Below are 16,855 nucleotides of genomic sequence, written 5' to 3'. Positions count from 1 at the left end.
ATCATGGGAACATCATGAGAAAGACCTGCCCCCATGATTTTATTATCTTTCACCAGGTTCCTCCCACAACACATGGGAATTCAAAATGAGATTTGTGTGGGGACACAGCCAAACCATATCAGCAAACAAGACCTACAAGAGTAGTTTCTATAATTCTTATTTTCTCTCACATCTGTGGCCTATACCTTGCAAGGCAAGCCCAGTATGCAAGGTTACTTGAGTTTCTTGATGACTCTGAGTGTCAGTGCATGTGTGGGGATGGGGAGCTGAGTGTGAGTGGAGTAGCACTGTATAGAAGTGAGAAAGGATACAGAAGATAATACAAAGGCTTGCAGAGCACATAGTTATAATACCAATATGTGGCACTGACAGAAACTCTGACAGCCCCCAAATTCCAGGAAAGTATTGACAGCATAAGCAGTTATCACCAACACATTCCTAAGCTTCCCCAGGGTTACTCCATACTTTAGGTTGCTTCCTAAGTGAATACAGTATCAAAGAACAGGCAGTTTCATAGTACAATTAGGGATATCTTTATAAAGAAAGCAACTAATACTTATTGAGGTCTGACTTTATAACAGGAAATATGCTGGGCTTTCAAAAATATTTAACAATGAAATAATCACAATAACTCTGCAAGATAGGTATTATATAGATATTTTCATAAATGTGGCAGCACATATAATAAACCTATCTTACACAGCTATTAAATGTCAGAATTGGAATTTAAATACAGTTTTGCCAAAATAAGATCTAGTCCTCTTTCCACTGTCATGTCAAATATATGAGACTGGACTTAACAATGGTCTATAGAAATAGATGACAGCCTGTGGAAAATTGGTAACAGCCATATAGATGATACGAAGGCAGATTTCAAGGTCTATAATACCTTGAAGGTCATTTAGTTACAGGCTTAAAGTTATAAAGGCCAGATCTAAAGTATTCTTTTAAAATATATAATCATTATTTAAACAACATTAAAACTTCATTTAAAAAAACCGAAAAACTATCCTTATATGCTAACTATGATCATCTTGACAGAATATCATCTTCTAGATATCTTACATTTTAGTTGGTATGCACACCTTTCACAAGCATAAAACATCTATTCAGTTTTTTATTCTATTTCAGTTCCTCTGCTTAAAAGAGTTGCCATTCTAAATGCCTTGAATAAATTTCAAGCATATTCTAAAATTAGACTGTTATACAATGTTTACTCTGTGCAGCTTTGATAAACACTGGATGTGTAAAAGTGAAATAAGACAAGTCTTGACCTCAAGAAGTTCACTGTCCACTGGTATAGACAAAGTTGCCAAAAAGTAACCAGTGTGAGTAAGTGGATAATAGAGATAAGAGAAAGGAAGCAGGCTGACTGAAGATGAGGCTAGACAAGCAGATTAGAATCTTAAATGCCACACAGAGAATCTGGACCTCATTTTTTTTACATGTACCAGAGTTACACTGAAAATTTCAAGTGGAGATCCATGAATATATTTGTTTTAGAATGTGGATTAAAGGAAGTAAAGTCAGGTCAGCAAGATCAACAGGAAGATTTTGCAACTGTCCAGGCTACAATTCCATTCTGGTTAAACATTTGTTAAACATTAAAATGTGCCAAGAACAGAATCAGGCTAACAAAAACACATACTACTGGTTCGCAAGAACACTTTCTAGGGTATGGGAGATACGGATCAGTAATTCAGCAGTAAAGGTGAGGGTTAGTAATGGAATTAGAATAGTGGCTATAGCAATGAATAGAGGAAACAGATTCAAAAGATACTTCAGGCACAGAAAAATAAGGCTTGCTAACTGATCAGATTCAGTACCTGAGGGCCAGTTAGGAATTAGGGATGCTTCGTTGGTTTCTAGCTTAGACTTGATGCCCATCTATTGAAATAGGAAATACAAGAATGAGGAGTTTACATCACCTGCTACCCTTCCCCTTTGCTTCCAGAGACATCTGTAACATTACCAAATTAATCAGATAATAAGATCTCCAGAATCCAAGCATTACCAAAATCATCAACTACTAAACACGCATGAGGAGGGAAAAATTTAACTTTGACAGAATATTATTACAATATGGAGATACAGATTAATACTGTCAGAAAAAAACCGCCTCAGTCACAAAAGCCCCGTAAATGTATTATTATTATTAAACTGTGCTATCTTGCTGACTTTTAACTAAAAACAGCAAAAGAACAAATGCCAATAACACCATGTGAGGGATGCTGAATCTATTTATTATCTGTTCTTAATTTTAGGGGACAAATTGAAACCTTAGTTACTATTCAAATGTATGTAAAGCAGTGTCCTTTAAGACTTGACCTAGTCTGCCAGGCGTAGTAGCTCACGCCTGTAATCCCAGCACTTTGGGAGGCTGAGGCAGGCAGATCACCTGAGGTCAGGGATTTGAGACCAGCCTGGCAAACATGGTGAAACCCCATCTCTACTAAAAATACAAAAATTAGCTGGGAATGGTGGCAGGCACCTGTAATCCTAGCTACTCGGGAGGCTGAGGCAGGAGAATCGCTTGAACCCAGGAGGCAGAGGTTTCAGTGAACTGAGATGGCGCCACTGCATTCCAGCTTGGGCAACAGAGTGAGACTCCTTCTAAAACAACAACCACCACAAAAACTTGACCTAGTCAATTTGGGGAACTTCTTGGAGAAGGATGGAGCCACAGAAGTCTGGCAACACAGTGGTCTCAGTGAAGGGGTTGTACCTGCCTGCACCCCACCCTCTGACTCACTCTAGCAGAGATTTTGAAGAATTGCAAGGATTTCTATAAAAAGCCTTCCTGGGCCTTGCTGTCCCAGGGTATTAAACATACAGACTGGCATTTTAATTAGAGCTTTAGGAAAACCTCTTAAAAGATGCAGTTTTTTAAGAAATCAAAAAGGTGTATGATTTTTATAGGGAAAGACATACTTGATAATCTTAGTGAGTGCTAAAAATAAAATGAATATACTTTTAATATAAATATTTACATCTAAAATCTATATCACACTTTGTTGGCTTTGAAAAGACTTTGTTAAAAGTAACAGAATGATACATAGGTTATTGAGCAGAATTTTTAATGACATTATCTTATAACAGTGACATAAAAATATCAACCATTAATTTCTCCTGTTGACTGCTACAAGTCAGGGAGAATACTGGGTAGTTCTGAGCCAGGGTGAGAAATTTTTTCAAGTTATAGATGCTGCAGATTCACGATTACTCAACACTTTTGTTGAAAACAAACCGGAACCAAAAAATTGAGCTTTCTATCGATTACTTACTTCAATCCACTAGTCATTTAAACATTGGTTCTGGATTATTTCCTCAAAGTTGGTGACAATATGGGGGAAAGAACACTCATATACTACAGGTGGCAATGTATGCTGCTTTTAAGAGGAAAATCTGACACCTATAGAAATTTTGAACTTGCATAACCTTTGATCCAGCAATTTCCCCCCAAAATACACACCTAGTGGGCAAGAATATATGTACATAAAGCTGTTCACTGAAACATTATTGAAAAACTAAAGTCACACTATATGTTCATTTATAAGGGAATGGCTAAAATATGGCACATTGATATTTGGGAATATGATGGGCATAGTCTTAAAAAAAAAAAAGAAACAACAAATGTACTGACATGGAAGGGTTTCTATGATAGACTGCTGAAAGAAAAAAGAAGGTTGCAGACCTTTAGTTTACAGAGTGATCCCTTTGTATTAAACCATATAGATGTGTGTCATATAAGAATATATTGGGGCCGGGCACGGTGGCTCAAGCCTGTAATCCCAGCACTTTGGGAGGCCGAGGCGGGTGGATCACGAGGTCAAGAGATCGAGACCATCCTGGTCAAAATGGTGAAACCCCATCTCTACTAAAGATACAAAAAATTAGCTGGGCATGGTGGCGTGTGCCTGTAATCCCAGCTACTTGGGAGGCTGAGGCAGGAGAACTGCCTGAACCCGGGAGGCGGAGGTTGCAGTGAGCCGAGATCGCACCATTGCACTCCAGCCTGGGTAACAAGAGCGAAAAACTCCGTCTCAAAAAAAAAAAAAAGAATATATTGGAAAGAATTCTTGCACAAAATTCTTGCCACTTAATACTCTGGGAGTGGTACTGTGAGGTGAAGGAGTTTTCATCTTTTTACTTCATACAATTCTGAATGGTTACAAATACTTACAATAAATACTTTTAAAATCTAAAAATAAATATTTCTAAATATTTTACATTTTTGAAAGACATAACCATTTTGTAAAATACGTAAGACTGTAAGAAAAGTTATTCAACAAAGGTATAGCTTTAGATCTTAAACTGGTAGCTCTCTGGAACTTTGAGAATCTAGGAAACTTTAATAGTCTGTTACCATCAGATAGCCCAATATATGACCAGCCCTATAATGAACCATTAGGGTGTTAAACTCAATATTTAACTCAGGGGACTATCAAAGATTTGTTTCGCTAAACAAATCTTTGCATTTTGAGGTAGTAAAATAATTTCAGGGTAGGGATTCCACTGTTGGGAAGTGAAAAGAAACTGCATTTCATATCTGTGCTGCTGGGGTAAATATTTAAGACTAAATATCAATTTAACTGTGAAAGCAAAAACAAAGAAACCAAAAAGCATCAAATTAAAACCTCAACAACGTCTGAAAACCATATTTAAGCCCCAAAGCATGTTCATCAGAAAAAGACAACTTGTGCTAAATTACACACCAAGGCAAAAATGGGGTGAGGGAATGGGGGAGAGATAGACTAAAGGTAAAATAGTCCTAAACACAATCCACCTGCAGCTTTCGAAATTTGGTTTTTTATTCCTATAGTGGATCAGAGGACAACTTGAAAGTCAGGTACAACCAAAGTTGTGATGATTTTCATAACCCTTTTCAAATGTTCTTTGAAGCCACGAGTGCAAGTTATCTACCACTTTCCTTTTTTTTTTTCTCTAAGGACCCAGAGACTGGGAAGATCTCCCAGGCTCCACGTCCAATTCTGGAGAACATCCAGGGTAGTTAACCAGATGCACACACTTTCCCTTCCAGAGGACACTTCAGCCACAAACTGGGCAAGTCTGCAGAGTGGAGAGCAGTGACCACCAGTCTGCGACTGGAAATTCTCCGGAAGCTACATAAAACACATCTGCGAGGTCAAACCAAGCAAACCGAGGCAGCGTACTGGTGAGGAAAAACAGCTGCTAATCCCAAAGTTATAAACACACGCGTGCGAACCAGACCTGAGCCAAACCCACTCAGTAGCTAGGGCAAAGCTGGGAGCTCCAAACCAGAAGACAAACGTTCAGGGAGCTTCCCTGGCCGAGGGGAAGCCCATTCCATGGCATTTTCTCCGCCCTTCCCGGGCAGCCCCAACCAAGTAGCCGCCCCCAGCTCCACCCCATCCCGCTGGGCCAACACCCGTGGAGCCCGGTTGAATCCAGGTGGCCCAGGGCTGAAGGGATCCTAGGATCAGACCAGAGGTCCACTGCACTCCCGGTCACAGAGAAAGAAGACGCATCAGCCGCGCCTCAGGGACACCGTACTCACCCCCATAACCTACACCCCCGACTGTGCTGCAGCTTCCATCACGGTCTTCCTCCAGTCGGGCGACAGCACCCTGGGTCTTGGGAACAGCCATTACCCGGCAGAGAAGAAAAGGGAGGGCCACAGGGCGGGGCGGAGGCGGCGAGCCCCCAATAGAAAAGCGACTGGAGGCAAACTCCTTGCCGACGCGGTGTTTTCGCCACACGTACGTCGCGCTCTGGACCAATAGAACGTAGCGAGCAAAACTGAATCCCCGCCCCGAGCCGCAATTGCCGCGCCCACTTCCGGGATTGGAAGGCCGAGAACTACAATTCCCAGCGTGCCGCGGGGCCCCGGGACGAGAGGGCCGGACTAGGCGCTGGCGGGCGGGGGTGCTCCCGAGAGTGCCCCGGCGTGTTCGCTTAGTTCAGTGAATCAGAACAATGACTGCGCCGCGGGGTCCCCGGGAGCGCGTCGGAGGACTGTGAGCAGCCGCCGCCGGAGAGCTGCGGGCGGCGCAGTGTCAACGCTGGGCTCGGGAGCCTCCAGAGCAGATCCTGCCCAGCGCCCTCAGCCCGCGCGAAGCAGCCGGGCTCCGGCGCTGCAGCTCGGCTCGGGGACTGTGCATTGTTGTGAGCTGGAGAAGGGGCGCAGGGATTACAAAGCCCGAGGACCCCGGAGCCGCCTTTAGCCATGTGGATACCTACGGAGCACGAGAAATACGGTGTGGGTGAGTCTCTGCCGGGCGAACTTTTATTCCGCTCTGGCCCGAGCGGGTGCGCATTTCTTGTCCTTGCCCCCGCGCCCCTCTCGCTCCTCCTGGCTGAAAATGCCTAATCCTGGCATCGCGCAGCGGGTCCCGGGCTTTGCCGAGCCAGCCCCGGCACACCAGCCTCGGCTTTGCCGAGCCAGCCCCTGCGCACCCCTGCGGAGCGCCGGGACGGCTTGGGGGAGCGCGCGGCCGACCCGCTTGCTTCGGGCTCTGCCTGCGGAGTTTGGAGTGGCTACGGGGCGTGTGTGTTTGTGCGTGTGTGTCAAGTTGGACGAGGAGGCGAATGGGGTTTCTCTCCATCCTTACCCGTCTTCCCCAACGTGACAGGGAGCTGCGACGGTTCCCCTGGGTGGAGAGGGAAACAACGACACTTGGGCAGAGAGAACACCCCCAAAACAGCAGGGAGGCGCAGACCCTTCCCCCTGGCTCGGATCTACATTCCTGGAGTGTGGAATGTGGCAGGGTCCTGGAGACAGCCGCTCTGACAGGCTGAGCCCTCTCTGACCCTCCTTCTTCCCTGCGATCCCGGGTTTATGGGGTGTGTATGTTGGGGGGCGGGGGCATTGGTAAATTTCAACATCTGCGCCGCTCGGTTCTTTGGTCTTTGGAGGAGAACGGGTATTTCAGCAGTGTTTTTACTTCTGGCCACCCTGTCGACCCCGGGTGAGGGGCACAGGGCGGTGTGGCGGCACCGGGTTGCGGAGTGATGATAATGGGGAGGAGGATCGGAAAGCCTGGTTCTTGGGGGCAGGGAGATAGCTTTTAGGAAAGCGAGCCCTGACACTGGCGTTCGGAGAAAAAGGAACAGGATAGCGCTCGCTGTTCTGTGCAAAGGTGAACAACAAAGGACATTAATGTTGACTGATGAATACTGGAGTCTCCCTTCCTTTCCCTCCTCCCATTTCAGCTGGGTTACAGTTCCCGTTTTTGTTGTTTGATTTCAGCTGGGTTGCCCCTTGACAGTTACTCCTTTTAGGGTTGAGACTATTAAGAAGCCAGGCTCTCCGACAAGCCTGCAGCCGGCCAAATGCAATTATAACCTCCCAGAAGGTCTAACAGAGAGAAAGCTTTATGGATTTTACTAATACTGTTTATTTCCTATAATGCCCTGTTCTGCCGACTGGTGTACTTTGCGTGTGTGAGTGTTTTTTTTTTTTAATTGAGGACAGATCTAGTTATTTAGATGATGTGTGGATATCTGCTTGTGTTCTAAATTCATTTTCTTGCCATTTAAAAAATCTGGAAAGTCTTCCCAGGGAGTCATAGAGGGGATTTTTGTTTTGTTTTTTTCTCAACTTTGCCTGGGGGATAGGACTTTGGGGTCCAGTGAAAGGACTGCAGGATTCAATAAAGTCATTCTCACATTTTACGTTAGCTTCCATTCTGGATTGTAACTGGTTAGCAAGACAATAGTTTGACCTGAACCCACCTTTGGAAAAGGTTTCCAGCTTTCCCTCCTTTAAAGTGTCAGGGAAGTCTTTGCCACCCTCTCCACTGGCAAGGAATAGATGTTAGTGGTTGTTAATTTCCTTCTCCTCACTCTCCTCTTTTTTGGGAGGTAGATTAACCCTTGCTAGGAAAAAGATACTCCCTTTGCTGGACTGGTGAGGGACCAGAGAACATCGCCTCCTAAGCGGCTTTAACACTCAGTGCAGGAAGCTCAGATCCATCCAGGCAAAACTGTCCCGCTTGGAGTCGATCCCAGATGTTGCTTTCTTCCAAGTGTTAAATTATACAGATTATGGATGGGATTTATTTTCTTGATTTCTTCATGTGCCAGGTCACAGCTGGGGTGCTGGTATCGATTAGTTCCTCTCTCGCCTTTCTTTACAAGCTGTGGGCAGAGGCTTAAAAACCACACTGGGATTTCCTGGAATGGCAAACCGGATATTATCAGTCAAATGTTTTGGGCTGCAGCAGACACCTCCGTTTTTGGGTGGTTGTGATTTGATTGCAGAGTAGAAGAGGCAGAAGGGTGTGCTCACAATTGAGAAAAAGGTTGAATGAGATGAAGGGTGAGAGCAGAGAGGGGTCTTCTGCCCAAAATTACTGCTGTTGTTCTCATTTATACAATATAACATGTGCCAGAGTGTTAATTAACCTTTATTATTAATTTTTGAGCATTTGGATTGTGGAATGCTTAGCTGCTTTTTAGAATCCATCTGTTAGGGGTGTGTGTGTGTGTGTGTGTGTGTGTGTAGTAAAATTTTTGCTAGGATACTTATGTGCGGACTTTATTTTTCACCATGGAGAGCACTCTTTTGTAGCTGCTTATATTTTAAGTTGTTTTTTCTTTCAACCTTGGTTAATGTATATGTTTTTCTCATGTAGTTCTTACAGATGTTAAAGAAAAGAAAAGATCTTATTGACACAGATCTTTGTTACTGGGTGCAGTGGTAATTCAGTTTCTTCATTCTTTGAAATAAATCAGTCTTTGTAACAGAATACATGAAGTTTTAGTATAAATTATATATTTCTGCAAAGGTACTTTTTATGTACCCTCATTTATGTACAATCATGATTATGAGGGTACATAAAATTATGTTTTTATATACTTATGATTAAATTTCAAGCAGCATATTGTAAACATGGGTAAAATTACTTAAATTTTACGTCTGTAGTAAAATGTATTGGAGATGGAAATTCTTGATCATATCTGATGTATAGGTACTGTCTCAATGATTAAATTCATTTAAAAAATGAATACTCAGTTGTAAATATTCTGATTTTAGGAAAAGGTATAGTGATGAAGTTATAGTTCTGAGGAACAGGGAGCCTTGTCTTTTAGAAATCCTGTTAAGAGGCACAATGATAGGCAATTTCACCTTAGGAGATTCTAGTTGGTTCTTGATTCTGGGCTAGACACTACTGCCAGCTGTATGACCTTAAGTAAATCACTTAGCCTTTCTGGGGGCCAGCCTCTGGGGCCGTTATTAACTGAAGTCTTTTCTGGTACTAATTTTGTAGAGCTCTTCTAACTAATTGTGGTCCTTTATAGCTATATAGATATAGTTAGAAAAACATCTTTATTGTGTAGAGTCTGCTATGACAGAGACACTTTTGTTGTGACATATCTCATAGGATTTTTAAGCAAGATCAGAGGTAAGCAAATGCTACCTGGCAAGCTGCCAGAACTGAGGTGATGGTTGCACACTTTCTCAATCTGTCTGCTTCTCTCCACTGGCAGTGACTAGAGCATTCTTTTTTTTTTTTTTTGTTTAATTTAGTTCCTTGACAAATAATACATATTTTTAAAGTGTTCTTTTTTAAAAAAAATTCAGACACAGGTTCTTGCTGTGTTGCCTAGGTTAGAGCACAGTGGCTATTCACAGGAGTGATCATAATGCACTGTAGCCTGTATGTAGCCTCAAGCTCCTGATTGATCGCCTCAAGCATTACTCTCACTTCAGCCTCCTGGGTAACTAAGGTTACAGACATGTACTTCCTCACCCAGTTGTGTGTGTGTGTGTGTGTGTATGTATATGTATGGTATACAATGTGATATTTTGATGCATGTTATCAGTTGGAATGATTAAATCAGGCTAATTAACAAATTCCACCTCATATGATTACCATTTTTCGTGGTGTGAAAAACATTTAAAATCCATTCTAGCAATTTTGAAGTATACAATGCATTGTTATTTATGATATCTCCATTCTATGTTTATCACCCCACATCTGTTAGAATGGCTGTATAAAAACAATGAAAGGTAACAAGTATTGGTGAGAATGTGGAGAAAAGGGAACCCTTGTGCGCTTGTTAGTGGGAATGTAAATTAATACAGCTATTGTGTAAAACCGCATGGAGGACCTTCAATGAACTAAAAAAGAATTACCACATGATCCAGCAGTTCCGCTACTTGGTATATATCCACAGGAATTGAAATCAGTATGCTGAAGAAATCCTGCCATCCCACGTTCATTGAAGCAGTTCTTAAAATGTCTGAGATATGCAAGCAACCTAAGTGTCCATTATCAGATGAATGGGTAAAGAGAATGTCATATATATACACAATAGAATATTATATAGTCTTGAAAAGGGGAAAATCCTGTCATTTTCAGTAATGTGGAGGATATTAAGTGAAGTAAATCCAAGTCTGGAACAGAAAGATAAATACGCCATGATCTTGTTTATATGTGGAATCTAGAGAAGTTTAATTTATAAACATAGATATTTGAGGATGGTTGCCAGAGGCTGGGGGAAGAGGCTGGTTGGGAAAGTGGAGATGAAGATCAAAGTGTACAGCATTTCAGTTAGGAGGAGCACACTTTAGTGATCTACTGCATAGAATAGTGACTAAAGCATTCTTGATTGCAGACTCACTAATTTCCTCAGATTACTATTTACCTCCTGGATGTCCTCATCTGTCACTGCACGCCCCCCCCCCATGCCCCACCTCTGCCTTAAAGTAGTGGGAATTATTCCAGGGAAAAGCTAAGACCTTTGCAGATACGTTTTTTCGTTCATTTGTCCAACAGGCTTATATGCAGAGCCACAGGTGAGTCATGGCATCTTCCTGAGCTGAAGGCTGCACCCCTCAAACCTAGCCAGATGTTTTCCATGTGTGAACTTAGTTAAGCTTGACAGGAGAACATGGGTTGGATTGATCTGTGCAGAAAATCCATGAACCTTGTAAGAAACAAAACTCAGAACAAGCTGAAGGTCGCAAGTGTCATTTAAAAAATAAATTATATGGTACGAATATCACTCAGTCATCACATAAATTCCTGTCTCCTATTTCTCTTGAAGGGGTTTTTGAACTTATCTGGATTGGAATCATGTTCCTTTTTAAAGCCCCTTCTATGATGGTGGAGGATGCACCTTCTCTTATTCATACAGGATTGTTAGGTGTCATTCACCTCAGAAGGGTGTTTTAATGGTAGCCTGTGTGTGTGAGAGAGCCTAATGAGGATCTGTTTCTTTTATTCTTAGCTTTTTGCAGTTTCTTAGCTAACAGTTTCTTACAATGTTTCCTATCTGTGGTACCATGATGTATCTACATAGCATGTAGAGCTAAATAACGATGTGCTGCTTGGGATTGTTTGTGACATTTAGAGCCTGACACAGGATTCTAAACTTTAAGTGGAAATAGAAGAGGAATGATTTATAGCTCCCAGTAAGATACGACTGAAGGGCCATGCAGACAGTGGGATGGCAGCTCGTGTTCTTGATCTGGCCTTCTATGGGAATGGCCTATAAAAACATTCCCCTCTTTCAGTAATTCTCCTAAGTGATAGTTGCTCACAAGGCCCCTGAAGCCACATAGAGATGCTTCCCTTCTTCTATGGGCTTTTTTTTTTTTCTAAGAGGCTGTTATGGTAGATACTCTGATAAAGATTATAAAAATTTCAAGAAATTTAGGTTTTCCTATCTGTAGCTCTATTCTTTTCCAAAAGGAGACAACATTTTCTGAGTTATGCTTGATACAATATGTCTAAGTTTCTATTATAGTGACTTCATGCTGTGAGTATATATGTGAAAGAAACATTAAACTCTAATGAAACCCTCCTAAAAATGCTGTACCTGTAATATAGTAATACAACATTTTATTTAAAAAGTGAAATTATTTTATCTGAGTCTACACTTTGAAGTTGAATGAGAATTTCTATTTAAGAGAGGAGAAAACAATTTCTAGACTTAGTCTAGATTAGTAGCTTGCTTTTAACCTTGTTTGACTATTATCCATAATAAGAAATATATTTAATTTCCTGACCTGGTATATATGCAAACATCCCCCAGCACCTCCCCATACACATATAATTGAAAGAGTATTTGCTCATACTCTGTGTAATTTTCTATTCTTTTCATTTAAAAAAATGCTGGTCACTAAATTGACCTATTAGTGGGTCCTGATCCATAGTTGAAAAACACTGGTTTAAATGCTACGTTTGTGATACCGGAAGGACTACAACTCAAATCTTGTTGGGTTTCTGTCAAGTTCCTTTCATGACATTGGCAAGGAGTTGATAGTGGTGGTTTTTGTTGTCTTTGATAGTCAGATATGTGCATTTATTTTGACAAACAATTTATCATACTTTTTTCCTTCAATGTAAGTCAGTCTGTCTTCTGTAATATTTCTTATTAAAGATGGAACAAATGTTTGAAGGCATTACATGCATTGCATAAGTTTTCACTTTTAGTACTTGTATGTGTTCCTACTAGGACCTTTTTGACAAGGGTTGCATAATGACCAATGTTAGACTCTTCTCTATCATGTCTTTTGACAATACTCTCGGGTCACTATAACAGAACGATAAAGATACTGAGGTACTTTGCCAGTTGTAGGATTACCACTCAGTATTCTTTTGTACCTTTTTTTATGTTGCTGATCGTTATTAGAAAGACAAGGCAACTTGTATAACCTGTTTTATTAAAAAAGTTAGCTGTGTGCTTATTTGGGTAGAGTATATAAGACAAAAGAGTAAGGAATTAAAGTTCCCCAAGCCTAGTTTAAGCAACTTAAACTTACTTAAGAAACAGCTCTTGAACTCTCTGGCATTTAAAAAAATTTGTGCTAAGATGACATTGGGTAACTACTAAGTAAATAAAAATCACCCAAAAAAGTGGAACACCTTTGGTAATGTAATTGCAGTAAAACTGATTTGCAGTACCCTGAGGCATGGTAATCATGATCTTTTTGGAAACTTTTATATAACTTTTATTGGAAACTGCAATATAAAATATCATTTATGGAGAACTTGCTGCATGTCAAGCACAGTTCTAAGAGCTTGTCTTATGTTGTCATTTAATCCTCATGATACTTCATGAGGGAAGATTCAGTTATCACTCATATTTCACAGGAAATTGAGTAATCGAGGGATTAAGTAACTTGTTTAAGGTCATACTGGAAATGGCGGAGCTAGGACTGGAACCTAAGTTGTCTTGCATAGAAACTGTTCTCTTAGCCGTTAGACCACATTACCTAGTGTGACAGTGTTTAGCAGAAGTTTGAATCAGTAATCCCACTTCTTAAAGTTTACATGACAAAAAAATCCATAGCAACCAAATGTTTTACGCAGAGTTGTCCCTTGCTGTATTACCTGTGAAACAACTTACATAACCATATGGTTGTTAAATCAGTTTTGGTTATGAGCACATTGGAGCATCAGACAATCATGAAATGAAATAATTTCATAAACAACACTATTTCAAAAATATATTCCAGGTATCTAGTGTTAAATGACAAAAGAAGAGTAAATGTAGACTGATTAGAACTATGTAAAATGTGTAGCATATAGAGAAGAGGCAGTCAATGCATAGATGAGAATAATTCTTTTGCTAGAATATAGAGATTATTGGTAAATTCTTTTTTAAAGAAACTTTCTGTTTGGAAATATGAGCAGTATTGAATTTTAAATTACACATTGTTATTTATGAAGGAAGAAGTGGTATAAAATAGAGAGGCATTGCATTAATTGAGGTGAGAGATAAGTCCCTGAATCAGGTTAGCAATCATTATCATGGTGAAGTGTGGATAGATTGGGGAGATATTTAGGAAACGAAAGCAACATGGTTTTGGTCATTGGATATGAGGAGTTAAAAAAAGGAAGCAGTTGAGGATGTTGTCTTAGTTCAGAATATTATAACAGATATATCATAGACTGGACAGTTTAAGCAACCGAAATTTATTTCTCACAGTTCTGCAGGCAGAGAAGTCCAAGATCAAGGGACTGGCTGAGTCAGTTCCTGGTGAGGGCCTTCTTCCTTTGCAGGTGGACACCTTCTTGCTGTATCTTCACATGGGCAGGGGGAAGGGGTCATCAGGAGGAAAAGAAGCAAGTTTTCTCTCATCTCTTCTTATAAGGGCACTAATCCCATCATGAAGGCTCCCCTTTGTGGCCTAATTACCTCCCAAAGGCCGCTGTCTCCAAATACTATCACACTGAGGATTATAGTTTCAATATGTGAATTTTGGGGGGATATAAACGTGATTTATAGCAGATGTCTTCCTATTTCTGGCTTGGACACCTGGATAAATAAGGGTGCCATTTCACAAAAGAGCCATTTTTTTTTTTTTTTTTTCTCAGCAGGTCAGGCTTATCATGTAAGATGAAGACTTTTGTTTGGCTACCTTGAGTTTGAGATACCTACAATTTTTTAAATTCCTGCAAAATATTCAGGTGATGAGATCTAGTAGGAAGTGAGTCTTCAGCAAAAAAGAGAAGTTCTGCACTAAAGAGTGTGATTAGAGATGATTTGGCTTATGAGTAAAGGCTGAAGTAATGGATCTAGATGAGACTTCGATAATTGCTTTGACTTTGATTATGTGTAGTCTGCCTGTTCATTCTAAGTTTTAATGTGACAGACCCCAGATTTCAAAGAGCAGTCATCTCAAGGCATTTTATTAATATGGATACAAAGGATTCTAAAGTAAGAAATATTAGCTGTCCATTTAGAGTTGGTAGTAAACTACGTTTTATGGTCTTTTCTTACTTCCTGCTAGGGCATTGCCTGGCTAAGGCTTTAGTTATTTCTATGTCTGTGACAGTTTTCTCCCAAACAAATATTTCATGCCAGATTGTGCACATTTATGAGATTTCCCCGTAAGGATGTTGAAAAACAGAGTGCACAAGTAATATTTCAATAAACAAGATTTATACATTCCTGAAACAACATTTAAGAACACCCATACATCTAAAAATGGAAAAATGCTCAAATATATAAAATAATAGATTTGTACATACATTTTTTTGGGGGGGTAAATATATAATACCTTTTAGGAACCACAAGAATTTTTTAAAGTTATACTGTGGCACTCCTGAAAAATAAGTGATTTAAAGTAAAGAATTCCAGCTTATGATGCTGCTAGATTCCCTTCCCCTCATGTGGGCTCTCCTAACTAACCAGTCGAATACCAATAAATTCACAGAAAGAGACAAACATTAATCATATTAAAAACTAAGTCTGACAGAAAGACTGTTGGCAAAATTCAGGTGAAATTTCCCTCAGGTAGGTGGAACTGGATGAAGAAAACCAATTGGTAGTGTGGTGTGGTGATTACAGTTAATAATAATGTATACTTGAAATTTACTAAGAGAGTAGATTTGAGTATTCTCACCACAGGGAACTGTGTGAGGTGCTAGATGTGCTAATTAGTTTGGCTGTGGTAATCATTTTGCAATGTATGTATGTATATTTAAGGTGATAATAAACATCAATTTTATAACTTAAATATATACAATTTATATTAGTTAATTCTACTTCAATAAAGCTGGATAATAAAAGAGAAAAAAACCTATCAGTGGCTTATTTTGGCTTTCCCTTATTAAGCAGAGAGGCCTCAATGACTGGAAAGATGGCAGGAGGACCCACTGACCCTTCCCCATTCTCTGTCACCAGCTTAGAGAGCGGTCAATACATCCAACTTGGAGCACGCCATTTACTGCCTGAAGCATCTGTGATCCTTCTTTTTTAGGCCATCTTTTTAATTCCATTGAGAGATGACCACTCTCAGAAATAAGCGGGACAGGAAGGTGGGTAGGTGGGTGGAAAGGGGTCTACAGAGGATGCCACTTCAGCATTGAGAAGTGTACTCTGGTCTTCATAAGGACAGTGATTTTGTAGATGCCTTCAAAGTGTTGCAATAACAAAGCTTACTGGATAGTGTAGTTTTTCCATAAGGTATTGGTGACGGAGAAAGAGGTAGGGGGATAAGAGATGATTTTGTCTGAATTGCCCCAAAACCGTGGCACATGGTATGTAATAACTTACAGCTAGGAAGCTGACTTGGAGCTGTACACATCAACTAGCCTTGAATGCAGATCTGAAAGCGGAATTGAACCCATACCTTTATCTTTAGCTCAGTCCTTAGCACTGTAGAGAGGTTCCAGATCCAGGTTGCCTTAATCAGTGATCACATTTGCATCTCTATGGAAGAGGGAAAGCAACTAAATCTGGTCAGGCCTCTGTCACTTAGCAATGAACGAAAACATGGCTGTTTCTCAAGGAAACGGGAGAGTGAGGAATAGGGGAGAGCATGACATTTTCATGGGAGGCTTTTGGAAACTGCGAACACCTGTGTATTTGTTTTCCTCCCCCATTCGTGTCCCCTCTGAGTGTGCCAGAGAGAAGGCTGGTGGGAGGGTGGTTGGTGGGAACCCTTCTGGATATGAAATTTGAAAGTTTTCCTGATTGAATTTCCTAACAACTTTTCTCCCAAGTTGTGAACCATTTTCCTAAACCAAGAAATTTACTGTTCATTAGACTATCAATTGGACATTAACCAAAAATTTCTCCCCAACGTCTTTAAGCAGAAATGTGGAGATTTGGTTCTATGTCTTTTTTTTTCCTCCAAAATGGAAAAATCTTGTCCGTCGTTGGCAACCAGAAGTAGGCAGATTTGGGAACATGGGGATGCATGTACATATGGCAACTGAACATAACCCCAACCAAGATCCTGGATGAAACATTATTCATTATTCTATGGAAAAGAGAGAACCTGTTCTCCATTCTTCTCTGGTAGCCACAGTTAGTTGAGGAGCCTGTGAAGCTGCCTTGATAACAGGCTCATATGAATTTTGGAGGAATGCAAACATCCGGTCGATAGCACCCATGAATAAGCAATTAT

The 16,855-nt window shown here is 40.6% G+C and overlaps 2 protein-coding genes across 19 annotated transcripts in view; one reads left to right on the top strand and one right to left on the bottom strand.

The window, feature by feature from the left end:
* Nucleotides 1–5,645, bottom strand: part of ZNF277 (zinc finger protein 277) — a 133,692-nt gene extending 128,047 nt beyond the window's left edge. For 9 of the 12 annotated variants that reach the window (XM_054237448.2, XM_054237446.2, XM_009002713.5 and 6 more), the window contains exon 1: nucleotides 5,540–5,645. Coding sequence is in view for 8 of the 12 variants with exons in the window: in XM_054237446.2 (XP_054093421.2) it covers nucleotides 5,540–5,630 (91 nt within the window). In the remaining 4 variants the exon portion in view is untranslated. Of the gene's footprint in view, nucleotides 1–1,826; nucleotides 1,888–5,539 lie in introns of all 12 variants that reach the window. The other 3 variants (XM_078343206.1, XM_078343207.1, XM_078343208.1) reach the window with 1 other exon arrangement.
* A 270-nt stretch (nucleotides 5,646–5,915) lies between these two features.
* DOCK4 (dedicator of cytokinesis 4) overlaps nucleotides 5,916–16,855 on the top strand; it is a 487,797-nt gene continuing 476,857 nt past the window's right edge. For all 7 annotated transcript variants that reach the window (XM_078343204.1, XM_078343205.1, XM_002751762.7 and 4 more), the window contains exon 1: nucleotides 5,916–6,245. In XM_078343204.1, coding sequence (XP_078199330.1) covers nucleotides 6,209–6,245 — 37 coding nt within the window. In that variant the 5' untranslated portion in view covers nucleotides 5,916–6,208. The remainder of the gene's footprint in view (nucleotides 6,246–16,855) is intronic.

Source organism: Callithrix jacchus, chromosome 11, assembly GCF_049354715.1.
Source record: "Callithrix jacchus isolate 240 chromosome 11, calJac240_pri, whole genome shotgun sequence".
Lineage (NCBI taxonomy): Eukaryota > Metazoa > Chordata > Mammalia > Primates > Cebidae > Callithrix > Callithrix jacchus.
This window is presented reverse-complemented; position numbering and strand designations above follow the sequence as displayed.